At 48.8% G+C, this 20,457-nt stretch overlaps 1 protein-coding gene across 1 annotated transcript; it reads right to left on the bottom strand.

Annotated features, from left to right (window-relative positions):
• Window positions 1–83: 83 nt before the first annotated feature.
• On the bottom strand, window positions 84–16,071 carry LOC122379522. Its single transcript, XM_043361798.1, has 8 exons — window positions 15,710–16,071; window positions 6,667–6,815; window positions 5,789–5,938; window positions 4,910–5,035; window positions 4,496–4,648; window positions 4,105–4,320; window positions 1,894–1,953; window positions 84–1,554 (listed from the first exon to the last, which is right to left on the bottom strand). Exons 2-8 carry the CDS (start codon window positions 6,760–6,762, stop codon window positions 1,057–1,059), a joined length of 1,299 nt encoding a protein of 432 aa, XP_043217733.1. The 5' UTR covers window positions 6,763–6,815; window positions 15,710–16,071; the 3' UTR covers window positions 84–1,056.
• Between the last annotated feature and the right edge of the window lie 4,386 nt (window positions 16,072–20,457).

Here is a 20,457-nt window from a genome sequence, read left to right as displayed (position 1 = left end):
CGACCATCAGACTTGGTCTGGCGGGACGTCAGGCGTGGAACGCCCAATATAAGCGCTTAGCGTACCGAGTAGACACTCAATGGTCACAGCAAACAGTAGTGTATTTCAGCGACAAAACTACCATCAATCAAGCATTACAATCCATTATATGAGGCGCAATCGACATTATTCGCACAAGCGAACAGCAGTGAGCAGCATTCGCACAGCTGAAAAAGCATGATGACGGCGCTTTGCGACAATCGCGACGTGTCTTTGACAAGGATTTTTAGAGTTGAAAGTGAGACATAATGATGACATAGGACCATGGATCCTTTCAAACTCAAGTGTTCAAGCATCTCGTGAAAATGTCGCAACGGAATTGAAAAATAATCGTCTAAAAACATGATTGAGGAAAGGAGGCCTTGGGGCGCGTCCCAGCATAATCACTGAATCTCTCGATGAGTCGACACACATCGCCACATATACACCTTGAAATCACGTCTACTACCCAATAATCATGCTCAAATGTTTCACATACGCAATGAGGCAGGTGAACAGCAACTTCACGTACAATTGGTGTGCTGCAGATACTAAGCATGAGTGAACGAGTCAATGTAAAAAAGAAAAAAAACAATGCCTCAATTCTATTATTCACTTGGTGAGCGATGTATTGATTCAAGTGGCAATACTCTCCTGGAGGGTGCGGTGAATAACTCAGATTCGGTCTTCACAATAGCGAATTGAGTGTAAGTCATCTATCACCTTCATTGATTCTCTTCAAACGGCACAAATAAACCAATAAAGCACGATACCATTTCCACCTTCATTATTCACGTTCATTGAGGAACAAAGTAGCATGGCTAGCCCATCTACCACTGAATCGGGTCAAGTGGAATGTTTGTATTTCATATTACTGTGCAGGTATGGTGACCAACGTCCGACCACCATGTAAAAGCAGGCGGGAACGACGGGTTCCCACAGTCAAATGGCTGCGCCGGCGCCTCTCAGCACGCTTGGCGCCGGAACGGCGGCGCGGGGTGGCAACTTGGTTGGAGCACACCGCAGCGCGCGCCGAGCTCAGCCGGGGCAGGTCCGTGAGGCACAGCCCCGCCGCCGCCGCGCCGGACACTCAGTCGTCACGTGGTCCACATAGAGCAGGTGCTGGTCGGGTGCGAACACTGTCCGGCAGTGGGGACACACCATCTGGTGCGCCGCGCCCGTGTCTGCGCTGGCCGGCGGCAGCGCCGTGCGGGGCTCGGCCGGCAGCTCCCAGTCCCTGGCGTGCCCCTCGGCCGAGCCGCCGCTGGCCGACCGGCCCGGCTCGCTGCCGTCGCCCGGCGCGGCGGCCAGCAGGTCCGAGTAGCCGCTGTCGCGCGCCAGCAGCGGTGCCGGCCGCCGCTGGGCGGACGGCTGCCGGCCGGGCGGCGGCAGCGGCCGGCGTATGTCCGACTCCACCGGGGGCGACGGCCGGCCGCGCGGCGGCGGCAGTGGCTCGGTGCGGATCGCCTCGTACGGCGCCGAGAGCACCTCCTCCACAGAGCGCGGCGGGCCTGGCGCGTGCCGCGACGCTGAGCGCTGCGCCGAGGGGAACACAATGGTCAGAAGACGTACATATGGGCGCGGCCCCGCACCGTCCAGTGGGAGTCATACCCAGTGCCTTTGAATTATAGGGCCATGAGTTAATTACGGCCACAACCAAACAAAACAAATGCTAGTCCAACTGCTGAATTCAGCTTATTCAGGCAGTTACAAAGTGTTCTTATGAGTTGTTCATCCTTTCATGCTACTTCATCACCCTTTGTTTTGCGAAACGGCTCGGAGAATGGTCATAAAATGTGAACATTGAGTTACTGTAGGGCACAGACGAATACAGGGTCCTCTAGTGCCATGCATTTCCCATCGTTGACTACTGACCGTGCTCTGCAGGCCCCTGACGGTCTGGCCAACACCGGGTGGAGGGATCCCGTGTCGCGGCTGAGGACACATGAAGTCAGATATCAGACATTGTCTGAAAACCGAGGGCGATCCGACAGACAAACCTGCACTGACGTGAAACACAGCACTCGGGCTATAGGTACTATATATTACAAACCGAGCGGACGAAAGTATTTGGAAACAAGGTTTGCAAAATTGGCAGAGGCCCGAGTGCATTGTCGATTAAAATTTTGCGAACAGTGTTTCAAAATAATTTCTGTAGGCTGATGTCGGTAAGTTTTCCTACATGACGCACTATGCCTCAAAATGTATTTGATAGGACTCGTCACTCGTCCGGTGTTAGTATTGAACCTGCCGAATAGCGGCAGGGATGACATGAAACAAGTATCGATGAAGTTTACAAAGAACAATACCACAGAAAAAAGCAGCAAAATATGGAATTGAGGCTGAAAAGGCTACCAGAAAATCGTGAGACTGTTGGATGTCACAACATAACGTGGAGCTTAAAGCAAGCAGGGAACCGCAAAACTAATGTGCAGTTATAGGAAGTCAATGAAGCTTGAGGACGGAACAAACTACGAGATTTGTAGTGTCACGAACTTCTCAAGACTTGTGGGAAGTGGTTGAAAGAGAACAAACTGACTAACGTTGAACGTGCTTTGCCCAAAGCATACCACGAGGTTAAACAGCGAAACTACGACACGACTTCTCAAGAGGGATAAGAAAGGGAACAGGCCTAGTCGTGCGAAGCCTGTAACTTTCCAAGAAGAAAAGCTCTGGACCAGAAATATATGTGGTTATCACCAATTTGCTGTTGAGTCTAGGGGATGCGATGAATCACGAGAATTGAAGTGGGGTAACGAAAAGCCTTTGAGGGGTGTGGATGGAAATGGTCATTTACTGTTCGGGGAAAGAGAAACGATGACAAAAATAAGTGAAAATCAGACGGGCAGCAGGATTTTTTTTTCTCCGAAGATCTCCCCAACAATGTTGATAAGGAGCAATCAATGCCCAGTGATTGTCTTCAAGGAATTCGAGAAACAACGGTCACCGTCTATGGAAGAAGCAAATCCCTTCAATCTCGCCATCAATCATATTCGAAAGACTGGTTCATGGAGGCACCAATGGTGAGGAACAAACTGGGTGGGGGAGCTGCTGAAATCAGGAAACGTTACCGCTGGTGTCCCGGGAAAGAAAAGAAACCACTATGCAAGGAAGATTGTCAACTGAGCACTCAATGTTGGATGTCCTCCAGCGTATGTAGCACAACTAATGGGCCGCAAGAACGTGGCGAGTCTACCGTCTGCACCGACGCTGACGGGAAAACATTTAAAACAGGCGGTTACATGTTCAGCAACGATGGGACATAACTTCCGAGGTCACCGACAAAAGAGTAAAGTGCGGGGAGTAAACATCGACAGTGACATGCCCTGATGGCGACCGAATCGCTGGCAACCGCTGGCAACAATGCAAGCTGCAAGCAGGCGTATATTAACAAGCAGTGAAATAGTCAGCAGTAGCAGTCGACTTAGTTATGCACGAGTGCATGCATTTTACTCGAGCTGCTAATTGGCCTGCCGGCATCGTTTGGCATGAAATACAACGTGGATTTTCGCTCTTTTAAGCTTCTTATTTTCTCGTAAAAAAGAACCGCGGCAATCCTGCAACACCTCGTCTAGTTATTGAGGCCCACAATGGTTTCCCTACAATCGCTACCTTGAATCATATAGTCACAGGTTATTCGCCTGGGCAGAAACCCCAGGACGTTAACTTTCATTTCCTGTGGAGATTTGCCTACAAGTTTCTTAGTCATAATTTTACTATCCGGCTCGTGCTGTACTTGAAACATACCCCGGCATGTAAAAATAGCACGCAACAACTCAGACGCTTACCGAGCTCAGTATCCACTGTTATGCATTGTAAACAACGTGCGAACGAAGCGGTCGTCTGCCGGCGATCCTCATAAAGCAGTGTAGACAATCATCGCATGGGAATGCGGTCGTGTTTGTTCAAAACATGGGTTAGGGCGAAACGGTCTGAAGTCCCACCGATGGTCAAACGCAGTGTTATAATACGTAGTGATATCAGCTGGTTCACTGGCCACTGCTGGACAGTGGGTTTGTTTGGTCCGCCACCTGGGTCTGTAGCGCGTACAAGCGCCCGTCGTTTGCTATCGGACACAGGGCTCACCTGGGAGCGGACCGAACACTCGGGTCCCCAGCTGCTGCTGCCCGTGAAGAAGCTCGGCTCCAGCGACTCGAACGGCTCGGATAGTGGCCGGCGCGCGCTCAGCTGCTCCAGCTGGTGCTGCAGCTGCTCCACCTGCTGGTGCAGCTCGGCGTTTAGCGCCAGCGCGCGCTCCTTCTCGTCGCGTTCGTCTCGCCAGTCCTGCTGCAGCGTGCTCATCTGCCGGCGGATACGTCAACAGATGACGTCAATATCAGCCAGTGATGTCAACAGATGACGTCAATGGGTGAAACGACACCGCAATGACATGCGACAACATTCAATGAACAGGCACAGGGCGTGCAGGATAGCAGTCGAGCAGCAGCCGGCAGCTGCGGCGTCCCGCCAACCTCACCTGGATGCCCACCAGTGCGCGGTATTCGTCCAGTTCGGCCCGCCCAGAGCGGGTCGGCGCCCGGTCGCCCCGGCCCAGCGCCTGTTCCAGCTGGTAGTTTTGCTTCACCAGGGCGGCGTACCGGGCGTAAAGGTCGTCCGGCACCGGGGTATCCTGCCGACAGTGCCGCACAGCGTCACAAGACTGTAAGGACAGAGAGATCAGGAAGAAACTCAACGTGCCTCAAGAGATCAGAGACGGTGACAAGGCCGGAGGGAATGCGGCAGTGCAGTCCAGAACAGGACAGGACAATCTACCAGCGACTGAAGTACATCATCAGTAAGTCTCTGCTATGCTCCGATGCCGTTCGTTGGGCCAGTAGAACCGATGGGCCCAGTGTTCTCAGGCCGTGGTTCATTGTTCCGATCTGCTTACCTGCGGAGGGCCAGCAGCTCGGCCCGGCTGCGACTCCGAGCCGGAGCCACGCAGGGCAAGCAGTTGACTCAGCAGCCGGCGTGCCCGGCCGCTGGCCTCCACCTGAACCTGGAGCTTCTCCAGCGTCTGCACGCAGAGGGACAGTGGCGTCATCAGCGGCCCAAATCAACCGATAGTTATATGGAAACCGCCGCCCGGGTTCACTTCCTCAGCAAGGTCTAGTCCTTGGCCACTGGGATCAGTGGGGTCCCGGTAAGCACGGCCCTTATGTCGTTTCACACATGACACAACTAAGCAATCAGGTTATGGGGAGTAAAATAACACCGAACAATACACAACGCTCAATTTCAAGATTAGACCGCTCTAAAACAATGCACTGGAGTAGAGGCACAGGGCGTTCCTTCCGGCCAATACGATAGGCCTGCCTTACATACTGCCACTTCACGCGACCTATTTTTGTCACAACTTGTTGACATGTCTGAACATGCCCATTCGAGATAAGGTGGGCTCCAAAGTCAAACACTCAGTAGCCTAGGATAAGTGCCACAACAGCAGCTATGAACGATAATGCGCGTCAAGCCTGCGCACTGCTTGACATGTTCATATTGGCTATTTCAGTGCGAGACAAGGCGCAGGCATCAATCTGGAAAATGATAAGGCATATGGCTAATAGAGGAACGAAGAGACTTACAGTAACGATGAGGAATAATTAGACAATGAGTTCCTCAATAAACTGCGCAAAGTGCGCTATAAAACTCGCATAAAACGCTCAATTGGTGGAAATGTGACGCAAGTCGCAAACTCAAGGCATTACTAAGGAAACAATTCATAAAAACATAGGACACAGGCATCAAAAATCCGAAAGAACCAAACCCATACCTTGATGAGTGTGGATTTGAGCATCCGGTTCTGTGCGGCCAGGTAGCGCTCTCTGGTGCTGAGCTCGGCGGCTTCGGTGGCCGCCGGCGGGGGCCCGATCCGGTGTCCCTTCTCAGTGGCTCCGCGCACTGCCGCAGGCGAAGAGGGTCGCTGCGGCAGACCGCACAGACCAGGTCAGAGGGGTGGCTGGAGAGCAGACACTAAGCGCTTGTGAAAGGTAAACCGTAGGGGGGGGGGGGCACAATTACACAATTACAATTGTAACGAGCGATTGTGAAGCGAATATGTATAGTTTGTATATGTCGAGTGGCTCCATCCTTTCTCCCTCGACTTTGACTGATTTAATGGATCTGTATTCTGGACTTGCAACAATCATGGCACATGAAAGGTACCAATTGGTGGCGTCAAAATTATTCTGCTGTCAAAAAAAAAAAAAAATCCAGCACCTTTCGCTTAAACTGGGTCATTTCACTTTGGGTCATTTGAAGTCTTTCAAATGGTACCCAATATGCAAACATTAAATTTCATTTGTAACTGTTAAAGTCGTATCCTAACCTAACCCAACGTAAGCACGTGCGGTCGTGCCAAGTCCGCTTCCACATTTCATGAGCGGCTCGAAGTAAAAACGCAATACACTGAAAAACATAAGTGCATCTTTGGAAAAAGGGACGTTGGCTCGAGGTGAATCAGCCGCTTTCGGTATTTTACTCCTAATACTTTGGCCTTGTGCAATGTGCTGGACTCCGTCGCTGACGACATTTGAAGGACGTTGAACCATAGCAAGCCTGGGGATGGAAGTTGGGTTGTGCGCTGCCGTTCGGCAGGCGGCTGTCGAGGGGTGTCTACTGGCGGGTGTCTGCCACAGGGGGTCTGCTCACCTCCGGGGAGCCGATGGCGCTGACGCAGTCGGCCGTGCAGTGGGATGAGCCGCTGGCAGGGGTGCCGGGCCGGGCCGGGCCACTGGCCTCATCCATCTGGCACGGTACGCTGCAGGCGGACCCGGCTGGCGGCCGGCTGAACACATTACCTGCACGGACAGCAACGACCTACGTCAGGCTGGGAAGGACGAGGACGACTGCCGGGGGCGTCACACCGCCACTGATTGGGCTGGGGACAGTTCGCCAGAACTGCGTGACTGGACTTCACACACCAGGACTGAGCAGTGAGCAACTGTAGTGGGGACGCATCCGGACTGAAATACTCGGCTGGGGTAACACCAGGACTTATATGACAGGGCGGCATCGGGGACACACTGTCAGACTGAGTGGCTGGACTAGGGGCATACCGAGACATTTTCCTAGCATTTAGGTCTTTATCAGTGTTCGCTGGCGCCTAGCCCTGCAGGTACCACCGACAACCAAAGCACTATTTTCACATTTAATTCCTTGACAAGCGAGAATCGCTAGGGATATATGTTTCGGGGAATCTCATAGCATCATGTGTCGGCCGTCTGTTTCTGTGACACCTCGCGCGACTTTGTTGACTTTGTTGCAGAAAATACACCACTTTTAACATGGGGGGTTTGAACTGGGATGACCTTGACACCCACCCTTACGCATGAGACTAACATCATTTCACATGTTTGAAACCACGAAAAGACTGCAAACGCGCGGCTAATGCGAGCCGACATACGCCGAATCGCGTTTCCGGCCAAACATGGTCTCGAAAAGTAGGTCACAGGTCAAAGGTCCTTTGGGTCAGGGTCATGACATTTTCAGGGTAGATGCAAGGCCTAGATGTAAAATTGATCAACTCGAGGGTACCGAAAAGGACGTCGCGATCGGCCGCTTTTTACGCGAGTTATTCGCGAAAAGTTCGACCCCACCCCCATACGGGCGAGGGCAGGGGCGTAGGCAGGGGGGCCACTGGGCCATGCCCCCCCTTGGGCGCCGAAGGCGCCCTTTGCGATTGGAGGGCGCCGAAGGCGCCCTCCAATCGCGAATGCAATTGTGATAGAATCGAATCGAAAAGCAATCGCGACTGGATACGTAAGCCTATATAGGATCGCTGCCTTCCTGCCCACTGGTGCCCTCATTTGATCGGTGTATTATTATTATTATTATTATCATTATGTCAAACATCCACCAACCACAGAACAGTGGGCATTACGGTGGCATAGCACAAACAGACGCACACATGCATACAATTACACACATATTCATATATGAACACTTAATCGACTAACACAATATTCGGCGCAGTGTGAAGCAATCCATACGCGAAGATATAAATAACCATGTGTCCCATGTATGACAATTAAACTGTGTGCTCCTTTGTTTGAAGATATTTAATCAATTCCTTTTTAGATGCACTTCTTATCTGTGTCGGCAAACTAGGCCTAGACACAGATAAGAAGGGATGACCTTTCACAACTGGATTGAGTGTACATGAGTGTACTCCTACCTATTGGTGCTCTCCTGTAAATAGGCGCCCTCTCACCCGAAGGCGCCCTCCTGTAGGTCCCCACCCTGCTACACATTGCTACCCTTCTGCTGGTCGGCGCCCTCCTATCTATTGCGCCCTCATGTGAAATTTTGATGGCCGCCCTCCTCCCTTTTGGCACCCTCTTGTTGAGTGCCGCCCTTCTAGCCATTGGCGCCCTCCTACCTATTGGTTTCCTAGTCCCTCCTGTTGAATGCTAATCGGGGCCCTTCTACCTATTGGCGCCCTCGTGTTGATCCCTGCCCTCCTAACCACTGGCGCCCTCCTGTTGATCGCCGCCCTCCTATCCACTGGCACCTTCCTGTTAAATCGGCGCCCTCCTCACAGACGCCCTCCTGTTCAATGTCATCCTCTTGGGCAAAGGCCCCCTCCTCACCATTGCCACCCTCCTGTTAATCGTCACCCTTCCACTCATTGGCGACTTCCTGATATGACCGCCCTCCTACCCATTGGCGACCTCTTGTTGATCGCCACCTTCCTATCTATTGGTTTGGTGCTCTCCTGTTCCTTGCCGCCCTCTCACCCATGGTGGCACCCTCCTGTTGATTGTTGATCGGAGCCTTCTTACCTATTGGCGCCCCCCCCCCCTTTTGATCGCCGCCCTTCTACCCATTGGCGTCCAAGTTTCGGTGATTGAAGGTGCTCAACACTGTATGCATCTGTGAGAAGGTCATGAGGGCTGGTCGAGGTAATTTGGATGAGAAGCCCGAGAAGGCTAATCGATCTCATGAGGAACAGCCCTGTTATGGCTTCTCTTTCTGTTGTTGCCGCCTTCTCGTTGTGCGCTTGTGTTTACGCACCTCGCGCTCCGGTATCAATCCGATATATATGGTGATCTGGTGTGTATGCCACCGCCAATAAACTTTTCTACATCGTCACCCATGGGCGAAGCTTTCTATACAGCTTGTGTGGCACCGGCCCCACCAAACCTTAGGTATTTTTTACACCTTCAAATTTGGTAAAAGAGCGGGAAGAGCTTTGAACAGTGAGCACGCAAAAGATGTGCCTAAAAAGCGGAGGAAAAGGTTGTTTTCAAAAATTTCGCGCGCCTTCGGCGCAGCATTTCACAACATCTTCTTTACTAGGAACTTAGTACCTATGCCAATAACTTGCAACCTTTTTGTCACGTGTGAAATGAACCCGCGCCAGGTTTCTTCAGACATGCGGTTAAAAAAGATCCGAAAAAGGTGCCACTACGTTACGAGCTTCCGTTTTTTTCCCTGGGGGAGAGAGGGAAGTGGGTGAGCGGGAGGGGCACACCTTTTGGTTATACATTGCTCTTACACGTGCTCTAAAAATGCAAACTATAGTCGCTAAAAGCAAGGCCATTAGGTCATGTCAAGTGATCTAACTTAAAAATAGTTTTAAGCATTGTCACTTAGGCTGAGCGGGTGACTTGACCTTTTTTGGCCTGGAGTAAAAACAAAATACACACGATGCCAAATCAATGCAGCATAACCTATATACCAAGTCACGCAAAAAACTGGTGGCGTGGTAAAAAAAACGCCTCCACCCCCCCCCCCCCGCTGAGCGGATTTTTATCTCGCGACCGTATGGCGCCCTCCTGGGGTGAGGTCGCGCCCTCCAAAACCTTGCCCCCCCCTTCGTGATTTTCTAAATACGCCGCTGGGCGAGGGTTAATATTCGAAGCTGTCCCTGATGGTTCACACTGTGATCTGAGTGCTCACCTCGGTCGCTTAGCGCCGACACTGGCTTCTGAAGACCTGACATTGAGCTCGGAAAGCTCTATAGCCCAACATATGTAAATATTTGGTGACCCATGCTGATTTCCGGCATTCCACGCAGGTCCGGCGAGGCTCTAAGGCTCTCCCACAGCACAGGCTCTAATAAGTGACCAACAATGGTCTGCGAATCCCGAGCCCACCTTCGAGGAATCCCTTTTAAAACGTGTGCCACATGCTGCGAATACCAATTTTGATTTTCGGGGATATAACTTACCGGATTGACCTGACCTTGAACCTGAATTCCTGACCTATGCTTGGCTGGCCGCATATTTACGTCTGGACAACGAGTTGCGGGGAAAAGTGCTGATTGTGTTGCAGTTTTAGGAGCCGGTGATTAGGCTGGATTTTTGGGTTACTTTTTCGTTCCGATTCATGTATTTCGTAGTGTTTGGCTTTTGAATATTTTAGTTCTTTCAGATAAATATTACTTGCCTTACAACTTTTGCAAAAACGTTTCATTTTTTTATAAGCCGACGTTCAGAAGAGTCCTAAAAATACATCAGCACTACAATCATTGTAAACAAACAAATGGAGCACCACTTGGCTCTGTTCCTAGGCCATTTTTTAGTTTATCTGGTGGTTTTCTTGCTCTTGTACGTTGTTTTGTTGGATGTTTTGAATCCCTTAAGATTGACTTATATCAATCATATTTAAGAAGCATGTTGACTGAAAACAATCTGAAGTATCCAGGAGGCTGAGAGAGGTCCTGACTACTGAGCAATATCAATATCAAGTTGAACAAGTTATGAAATTTTGGTTGATAAACGCAAGTTGATCGGGCTCATATATCAGCAAGAAAAAGTAAAATTAAAAGAGCTTATTGTCCAAAAACAAGCTATAATATTGCAGACCTTGGAGCAATACTGAAGAGCACGCTGAGCAGGATCATGCCAGAAAATGTTGACTGATGAGTGCATATTGATGTATTGGTATGAATATTGAATGATAACTTACAACAGCAAGATAAAATAGTGCTAACTATCAAGTTAAAATCTAGAATCAATGGACTTGGGCAGTTTTACTATGCTTAGATGCTATGCAGATTGCAGATTGTAATGTGCATCAGGTACTCAGTGTCTGGCAAATGAAACATGCGATCATTCCATTGCTACTGGAGGAGAAAGCTTGGATCACTAAATCCACTTTATGTTGATTTTGATGTTAATCATCATCACTGTTTTTCTTGAAAAAAAGGATTGTAGTAAAATTGTCAATGTGACAATCCATGCAACGATGTGATCATATTATGTGTTCATAGTCATTCGTGATAGTCATTAATGGTCCAATATACAATGGCAAAGCTCTCAGTCTCAGCATTTCTTCCTGTGTATGGCCAGCAGTGACTCAGAGCTTAGAAGTATTAGTTTTCTTCACAGGGCTGGGATAAAAAGTACTGAGGGTAATCTTCCACCAAGGAACTCTACTTTGACATGGTATGAGATGTAGGCACAAGTAGGTAGGTGCTCAGTTCCTATAGTCAGCAGTTGTGTATGTTTAGTCGGGTTAGCTTAGATCAGATTGTTAGTTTTTTAATTTGCCAAATGTCCATAAAAATGTGACCTGAGCAATGAGCATACCTGAACCTGACTAACCTGACAGCTGACCTAGCCTCAATCATCACACATATTTGCAGCCTACCCAAGACCTGCGTGGCAGTAGCACCCAGTTATAGATAGGTACTCACCCTAACTCAATCTTACCTGCTAACCTTCAACTTGCCAAAAGTTAGCTCACATTGCCAAGCTGTGTCCAGGGAAACAGTCAACTGAGGAACTGGCTCATTGGGTGGCTGGTGTTAGTCTGTGCATTTAAAGTGTTTCTTCTCTGAAGCTGCTCTGCACTGCTGTATGTCATGTTAGATGCTCAGAAAATGTGGGAAATGATTACTAAGCTACTTTAGTGCTTTGTTAATGCTCAAGACATGAACAAGTACAGATCCTGCAGGGTACAGCTATGAGTTAGGTGCTAGGTGAGCATGTTATGTGAATGTGCTGTTCCCTGTTTGACCATAAGTATACAAACAAGCACAGGGTCACAGTTATATTCAATCTCCACATAAACATACAACAAAAACGGCCATATAGCCTAACTCCGAACACACCAGATAACTTAAGCCTTTGAAGGCACAAAAATGTTTTGATTAACAGGACAGGTTTACAATATATCCTCTGTCCTTGGGAAATCTTGCTGCCAAGTTGAGGTATGATGACTGAACTTCAGGATTGATCAACCTTTTCTTAGCCACTGCTTATATACGAGAAAGACCAAATGCTTGTTTGTTTTGATTTACAGGACATGTATACAATATATCCTCTGTCCTTGGGGGATCTTGCTGCCAAGTTGAGGTACGATGACTGAACTTCAGGATTGATCAACCTTAATTCTTAGCCACTGCTTATAAACGAGAAAGACCAAATGCTTGTTTGTAAACTGCGTTGAAAATTTAATGATACACCTTCAATTCTGACATGAAGGCACAAATGAAATAGTTCCCTCTCCTTTTGGAATACACAAAGCAAAATATTTCGTAAATTTTAGTGGATGGACAAGAGCAATCAGCATAGCTTCCCCTCAAGTTGACTTCTGGCACTGTTGATGAATTACACTGACGCTTATTAGCTTCATATTTTGTAACAAACGCGCTAAAACTGCAATATAACAGCACTATATGCTTCTTGACAAATGCAATAGTATTAAAAATTTAGCCCTGATGGCATTCATTCTTGGTGGAAACGTAATTACAAAATATTTTGTAGTAACTATTAAATTTCGGCCGAAAACAGTGCACGGTTTAAAAAAGAATCATTCCAATGACGGTCCATTCTTGCGGTCCTGAAATCGCCACTATTTCCGGCCTCTCCAACGCAACTCGTTGTCCAGACGTAAATATGCTGGCTGGCCTCTACATGTTCTGACACTCGTATAGCACTTATATGGATTGTAATTTGTACACCTTGACAGAGTAAACGAGAGACCCACTCAAGGTGATAAGGTGTCCATGCTAGTGAATGCCCAATTTCAGGTGTTTGACTGACCTTGACTTGAACTGTGACCTCGAAACTCAACTTTCAAGTACTAATTCAAAACGTTTCGTTGCGCTCTTTCGTTAGTCGCCTCGTGCGTTTCGCTGCGCCTATTGTTTCTAGAGTTAACGGCTGGGGGGGCATTTACCCCCCCCCCCTCAGCAAACGGCGTGTGACGAAAACCCCTGATAATTGCCGGGTCAAAGAAAATACTGACATCCTGGTGGCAAAGTTGGTCTCCTGACAATAATAGACAACTAGAAAAACACCGTTGTCATCGTGTGAACCAAGACTGGTTTGTGAACCAAAATGTAGGTATATCAATTGGTAGATGTGACAACACATCTTAATTCGGGAGTGAGATGTAGGAAGAGGTGCCTTACTTTCCACAAGATGCGGAGCAGCTAGAGGAACAGGTGATGATGCTGGAGGATACCACACCACTGGCAGAGCTCGTCAAATTTCAGCAGGTGGCGAGTCTGAATGGGCGCTGGCTGTAAGGCACCGTTTGTGGCGCAAGTAGAGGATGAGTTTAGAAATGAAAGCGAGGGCTCTTTCCAAGCGATGTAAGGCCCTCGATGGTACGCTGACCAGTATGCCGTCCCGTGCCACACTCTCACGATGGACCAGATCTGTCAGGATCACACTTGGAATCGTTGACATAGCACTGACCATCCTTGGCAGTTGATGTAACTGTTCAGAGCATGGCGATCTACAGAAGCTGTGCATGGTGCCCTTTGATGAAATGTCACTGGACAAGAGCTACAGCTACGATGCGATGTGTGATGCTGGGAGGCAAAGCTTAGCCCGCGCACCGACGGGGGTCCGCGCCAACTTGGAACCGACGGGGGGGGGGGGCGGTTGACCGATCCCCCTGAGATCTCGAGAACGAAGCAAGATAGCGACAAGCGGTAAACGGCATGGGATACGCACGGACAAGGTCTATTATTTTTACAAATGTCATTTTCAGGTCAGGTCAAAGATGACGTCACAAGGGTCCAAAAACTCAAAATGGCAGCGCTAGAAATGAAGAGCTTTTGTAAAAAAAAAATCGAAGTAGAGAAGCTAGGAACCAACCTATGGCACCATTGTGATCCTCTGGTCAATCCGCATCATATCATATATATGTTGACCTCGAAAGGTCAAGGTCAAAGGTTGACCTCAGGTCACGTTACATTAAGGTCATCATGTATATCATTCGATGCGCCTTGAGGAGCGGAACATAATGAGACCATCTGCGCGGCTGTATCTCGTTCCTGTAAGGATTTATTAGCAAAAACCTTTGGTGACCCTTGATGACGTCACACAACCTTACAGCTGCCCAAGAGCAAAAAAGGCCTCAAGGTAGTCAAGGTTGATCAGAGACAGCCATTCAGAGACTGGAGACAGTTTGTATTAGATCGTTACTATACAGTTTGTATTAAACATCTATGTTTAGTCCACGGTGTGGCTAATGCCCGTGACCCATCCGTTTTGGAAATAAACAGTCTGCGCTTCTGAAAAAGCGGCCCTTCAGTTTTGTCGGGAACCTAAGCTTATTCCGTCCTCGCGCCTAGCTCCGCCGCACGCCCAGATCATGGAGTTCTGGGAAGTATGTGGACAAGTTCGATTGGATCCGGCAGCACCGAACTGCACCAGCAATGCAACAACAATCCATAAAACTTACAAGAATGGGCCTAAGCAACATCACAGTTGGAAGAAGTGTGGAAAAGTGCTGTCACAACAGCACGGACTGGCACCAGTCGGGAGTGCAGGGGACATGACGTCGTTCGCCAGCCAGGACAGCGCTGGGCGGCCTAACATAAAAATGGTGAAAATGCGCCGTGCTCTGGGTGATGTACGCCATGGCGAAAAAAAAAGACAGGCACATCCAGCACCATCAGCCTAGCAGCCGTCACTATTGCGCAGCAGAAGGCGATAATCCACTGGCGCAACTTCACCCTGACCCGTGAGCTGATGGTCGATCAGCTGCAGCAGGCACCGAGGGTGGACAGTCCCGGGCAGATCGTCGAGATCGACAGGTCCCTGTTCCGTGGAAGGCGGAAGTACAAGAAAAGCCGCATGCTGCAGGAAGATGGCGTGCCTGGCCGGATGCCCAAAACCACGGGCAGAGGATCAAGGGCCCCTGGGTGTTCGGGCTATCAAGCGACGGGAGAGCTCCGCTTGTTTGACGTCGAAAAGCGAGACGCACCCCTCCCCCTCCTTACCCTCCCCGATTTTGTAATATTTCGTTTGACTTTCACACCTTGTTCACGCTCTATATTATGACTTATAAGTTGTCTGAACGATCTCCATCCATCCGCCATGCCTCGCCTCATGTGTCTTATGGCGCCTGTAGCGACGTGAAATTCGGCATGCCGAATCTGTGGGTGTAAGGGGTCTTGGTATTAAAACTTGGGGGTGATCGGCCCAGGGGTGTGCCGTCAGCACGTGCAAAAGGGCGCTCTCATAGGCTTAATGATGATAAGCCTATGATCATAGGCTTAATGATCTCATAGGCTTAATCATAGGCTCTCACAGAGGCCGGCAAAAATCGCGAACGGGCGAAAACGAGCCGACATGTATCGCTTTCCGGGCTTAGATCTCGGCAACGGCGGAACGCCTCAACACCACCGGCACCGTATCTCCACCTCCCCCAACTTCCGGAAACGGGGGGGGGGTCAGGGAGGTGGATAGTCCACACGTACTGACTGGCAGGGGCAGGAGCGTACCTTTGGTGTGCAGGGCAGTCCGGCTGCCTCTCACTCCCCGCGCTACGAAAGTCGTGTCCGCTGATCGGTCGTCTTTTCCCGATAAGCTCGGCGATTGTTGGTGGTGTCGGGGTTGACCTCCATGTTAGCTCGCGCCGCGGGCAGGGCCATCCAAGGCCGCTCACGCAAACGCCCCAGGCCTCCAGCGCCCACTGTCACCTGACCCCTGCAGTTGAGCACAGATCATTCGCTGCCTGCGAACCAATCACTCCAAAGAAGGCCGGCTCTATCACACGCGTCAAAATCCACAGCACAATAGCATTTCCCACCACACGCAGACACGCCGCACCCCAGCCTCCGAACACGACTGCCGCGCTGCAAATGGTGGTAGTTCGCAAAGAGGCGCACAGATGGCACCACTGTAGAGGTCTTTCCCTGCCGTCGTCCCTTGCGCCGCGCCGAGCGGCACTGTCCGGGGGCGGGGCATGAGTCGACCGGTGTCGCGAGTGGCGGAGGGGGCTGGAGGGGAACCCCGGGCGCGTAACAGATTGCGGCGCGAGGAGGAAAAGTAGAAACTCAACTTGACGTCTGATTCTTGTGTGATAAGTGATCGTTGGTTACCTCTGTCGTGCTAGTTAGATGTCGGTAATGAACTTTCATTCTCATGCCGACTACCGACAAAACTGAACATGACATCTTGCATGGGTGCGGATTTGTATACCTTTGGGGGTGATACAGCACCCATGCTCAAATGAGCACCCAATGGTATTCCGGGCACCCTCAAATGTTCCGGATAGCAGCCCCGGTGATTTTGTCTTAACCCGCGCCGGGCCGGTGCTGAGATTCCGCGCCGGGCCGGGGGGGGTGGGGTGTCTGAACCCCCCCCCCCTTCTAACTCGGCCCCTGGGCCACGTAGCGACACGCGGTAAGCGGCAATCAAAAGAACGTCCAAAATAAGGACGAAAACACTTGGTCATTTTTTGGGTCAGGTCAAAGGTCAGGTCACCAGAGGTCACCAAAGGTAAAATGTTGACTATTTCAACATTTTGGAAACTGCCAACGGCTATCTCGAGAACCGATAGAGCTACAGCGCCGCGGAAAAGCGAATTCGATAGCCCTTTTACAAACCTTTCTGAGTAATGTTCTCAGATTTGACCTCAGGTCAACGGTTTAGCCTCCAGAGGGCAAAAACTCCAAAAATAGCCGTATTTACGAAAAACGTTTTGTCGGCAATAACTTTTGACTCAAAAGAGCCATGACATTACTTTTGCCAGCATCGTGTTCCTCTCGTCGAGACGCGTCGACTGAACTATAATTTGACCCTGAAAGGTCAACTTGAAAATATGACCTCAGGTCAAGGTCATGACCTGACCGGAAAAGGTCATGTTGCATATCAGTCGATCCACAACGTCGAGCCGAACACATCTAAGGCGTTTTCAGCGCTCTAGCACGCCTCTATCAGAAGTTATTAGCGAAAAACTGTTAGATTCTGTTCGTGACCTGAGATGACCTCGGGGACATAACGAGGGGTCACAGTTGCCATTTTCTGGTTCAGTGTGTCAATTTTATCTACATCTCGATGTTTAAGAGTGTCTAGAATAGCGTTCGTTCAAAACAGACGCTTTTCAATTTTCTCCCATTGACTTATAATGGAGAGGCCGCAAAATTGGCCTGACCTTAGGTCACCGATATCAAAATTCCGAGATATACATTTTATAGATAGTGCTGCTCTTATTAATCGCTGAAAATTTCAAGGCAATCGTTCAGTCGGTGTAGCTATGACGAGCAATCTTATTTTTTTCTGAGGTGAGGTCACTTGGCGTGACCTGGTGACCTGACCTAAGGTGGCCTGGGTCTGAAATTTTCACATGTGCGGAGAAGATGCACGAGCAGGTGTTTTGAGATATCTGCGAACAACCGCAACACGCTACGGGCGTAAGAACACGCCCGTAGCCGGGTGCAGTGAGTGGTTGGGGGCATGTCGGCCTGTTCTCTGGACGGGCTCAGCCCCGGCGCTGCTCGCACAGACCAATGTCTCCCCCTAATTCCTATCATCCTTCCGGCCCTGAAATGGTCTCGTCAGACCGAAAGGGCCTAACCCAACAAAATAGAACAAAACTGATTGAGGAAAATAATCATTTCCGCTGTCTTTCACTAATATGAATAAAGCCATGACGCGACTAACGATGCATGAAATAACGATTCAAGAAAGGAAAAGTTAGTTATAAGGACACATGCTAACAAAGGATGGTGTAGGAAATTGTTGGAGGTTGGTCTCCATTCCATAACAGATGTGTGACGCGCTGAAGCGGATGCCAGGCCCATGTCACTCCACTTTTGATGACATCATAAGGGGGTCTCAGGACAATAATGGCGCGGTGCGCCACAATCGCTTCAAAGCTACTTGCCAACAGTTGCCATCTGTGAAAACATTATTTTGAAATAAAATTCCAAGAAATAAAAATATTGTAATAAAGTTGTGGAATAAATCGATACCATATCTAAAAACTTACTGACTGAAAAAATGATTTATTCATAGTAAAAATATAAGCTCGATGCGTTTTTACGTTGCTTTCCTGCAACTGCAAAGGATTTTTAAATCGTCTATATCTTCAAAACCGGCCATTTCTGAGCATATTGCTGCTCTTTTTTATCGCTAGAAAATTAGCTGGACTTTCCAATGACCAACGGTTGAGCGATATGTGTAGTGTCACTAACAATCTTCAAGTGAAGTTAGCCATTTTTACATTGTAAAGGAATGGAGTACCCCTTGCGAGCATCAGGGGTGACGTCACTCAGGATCTGTCTCTGACTGGTCGGCGGGGGAGTGACTGTACCTTCTATAGATGGCCTTGGACACACTTTTCACCTGGGGCCAATGGAAAAACACCACGTCAGGGAAATGGTGAGCAAGGTTAGGGAAAAAATCCACTTTTGGCCAAGGCGGAAATCGTTCGTCTGCTCGCCCCTTTGGAAATAGGGCGATCGACTATATAATATTCCTTAAGACGATGGATGCCAGAGGAAGCAGGGGTAGCCAGTAACAGTTGGTAGCATTAGCCCGCGCCCCGCTGGGCTATTCAGCCATACGCGCCCTGCTGGGGGGGGGGGGGCAGATTCTGCCCCCCCTGTCTAACTTCCGAACCGATGGTCGTAGAAAGACGGGGAAAACGGCAATCGAAAGCTCTCAACAAGGCGGATCTTAAGAGCCCAAATTTTTTTGCTTAAGTAGGTCAGAGGTCAGGTCAAGGTCAGGTCAAGGGTACAAAATGCAAGTATCTACAGTATCGGCCTTGCACCGTAGTTGCCGAAGAATGGACTGAGACTGATTGCCCAAAACGTGTTCTTAGACTACCAAGACAATATTCGTTGCACACAATGTCATTCAAAGGTCAAGGTCAAGGTCAGGTCAGGTCAGGTCAGGTCACCAAAAACAAAATATAGAAAAGGGCATGTGCGACACATGTTTTATGGGTCATTTTACTCATGGAATTCAATAGGCACACTCAATAAGTGATATGGACCACCTCTGGATGAATTTCAGGTCGAGGTCAGGTCAAGGTCAGGTCAAGTGAGGTCAAATTTTGAAGTTGGTTGTTAAGGCCTAAAAAGGTGTCTATCCGATGCAGTTTTTCACGGCGAATCGAATGGTGCTATTTTTGTTTCCGTACGAGGTCTAGAACTTCCAAAAAAATCATTTTTCAAAATATTTGTGTGTCGTGACGTCATAAAATTTTGAATAACTCCCACATTTTTGAACCGATTCTTCTAAAAATTGGTATGTAGGTGCACATAGACCACTTCTTTGACATATATTCCGGTTTTTTCGATAAACTCAAATTTTTGGATTTTATAAATATTTTCCCAAAAAAGTAAGTTTTTTTGAAAATTTTTGGTCAAAATCCAAAATTTTCAAAAAACCGAGATAGCCATTTGATAGACAAAGTAGAATCACGTATAACCTTTTTTGTTACGTCTTGATTCCTTTAAAAATGAAGAAGTTAGCGGCGTTTGAAATTTTGCCGTTTTTTAGGCGAAAATGGCGAACATGACGTCACTAAAACGGCAATTTCTCAAAAATTTTCCGACGGATTTCGCTCAAATTTTCAGGGAACGTGTCAAATTGATGTATGATAAGGTACTGAAAGTTTGACGTCGCTGGCGTAACGCGTTTAGAAGTTATTGGCGAAAAACGGGAGGGGGGGCAGATTCTGCCCCCCCCCCAGCGGGGCGCGGGTTAGGCCAAATGGGCGCTCAAAAACTACTACCCCATAGGGTTTCCATGTTAAATCGACCTTTTTCAAGCGAGCCTCACACGTAAGCTAAAACATAAAGTGCCAATATTGTTGTGGGGAAAGGCAAGATTCTTACAAATAAGGTTGGGACGCCAGTCACGTGATCCTTTTCTGCTTTTCCCAACCCTACTACCATTTTCATAAGCCTTGATTTATTCCTTGCACATGGGCGTTTGTAGTTGGGGCATTCTACGATAGATCGTATCACTTTTTCCAATTTGACACCCTCATCTCTCGGATTTTAACGATAATTGGTCGAAGGGGTAATCAGGGGCTCTGTATCCTCCTGTGACAATTTCAGGCTAATCAGATGAGTAGTTTTTGAGTTATAATGTATAACATGTTTTGGATCTTGCGTTGCAGCGCCAAGTTTGGCGGGCTGTAACTCTAAGACGGATAATCCAAATGTCAAATGCTATGCGGCATTGAACTTGCATTGAAATAAAGAATAATATGCATTTTTAAAATTTTGTA

Source organism: Amphibalanus amphitrite, unplaced genomic scaffold, assembly GCF_019059575.1.
Source record: "Amphibalanus amphitrite isolate SeventyFive unplaced genomic scaffold, NRLGWU_Aamphi_draft 000079F_arrow, whole genome shotgun sequence".
NCBI classification, from domain to species: Eukaryota; Metazoa; Arthropoda; class Thecostraca; order Balanomorpha; family Balanidae; genus Amphibalanus; species Amphibalanus amphitrite.
Note: the sequence above shows the minus strand (reverse complement) of the source record. Positions and strands in the feature narration are given on the sequence as shown.

Coding starts and splice junctions, on each gene's coding strand:
- LOC122379522 (XM_043361798.1), bottom strand. CDS start 6,762: ATGGATGAGGCCAGTGGCCCGGCCCGGCCCGGCACCCCTGCCAGCGGC. Junction 5,939..6,666: donor GCGCCATCGGCTCCCCGGAG/GTGAGCAGACCC, acceptor GGTCTGCCGCAG/CGACCCTCTTCGCCTGCGGC. Junction 1,555..1,893: donor TCAGGGGCCTGCAGAGCACG/GTCAGTAGTCAA, acceptor CCCTCGGCGCAG/CGCTCAGCGTCGCGGCACGC.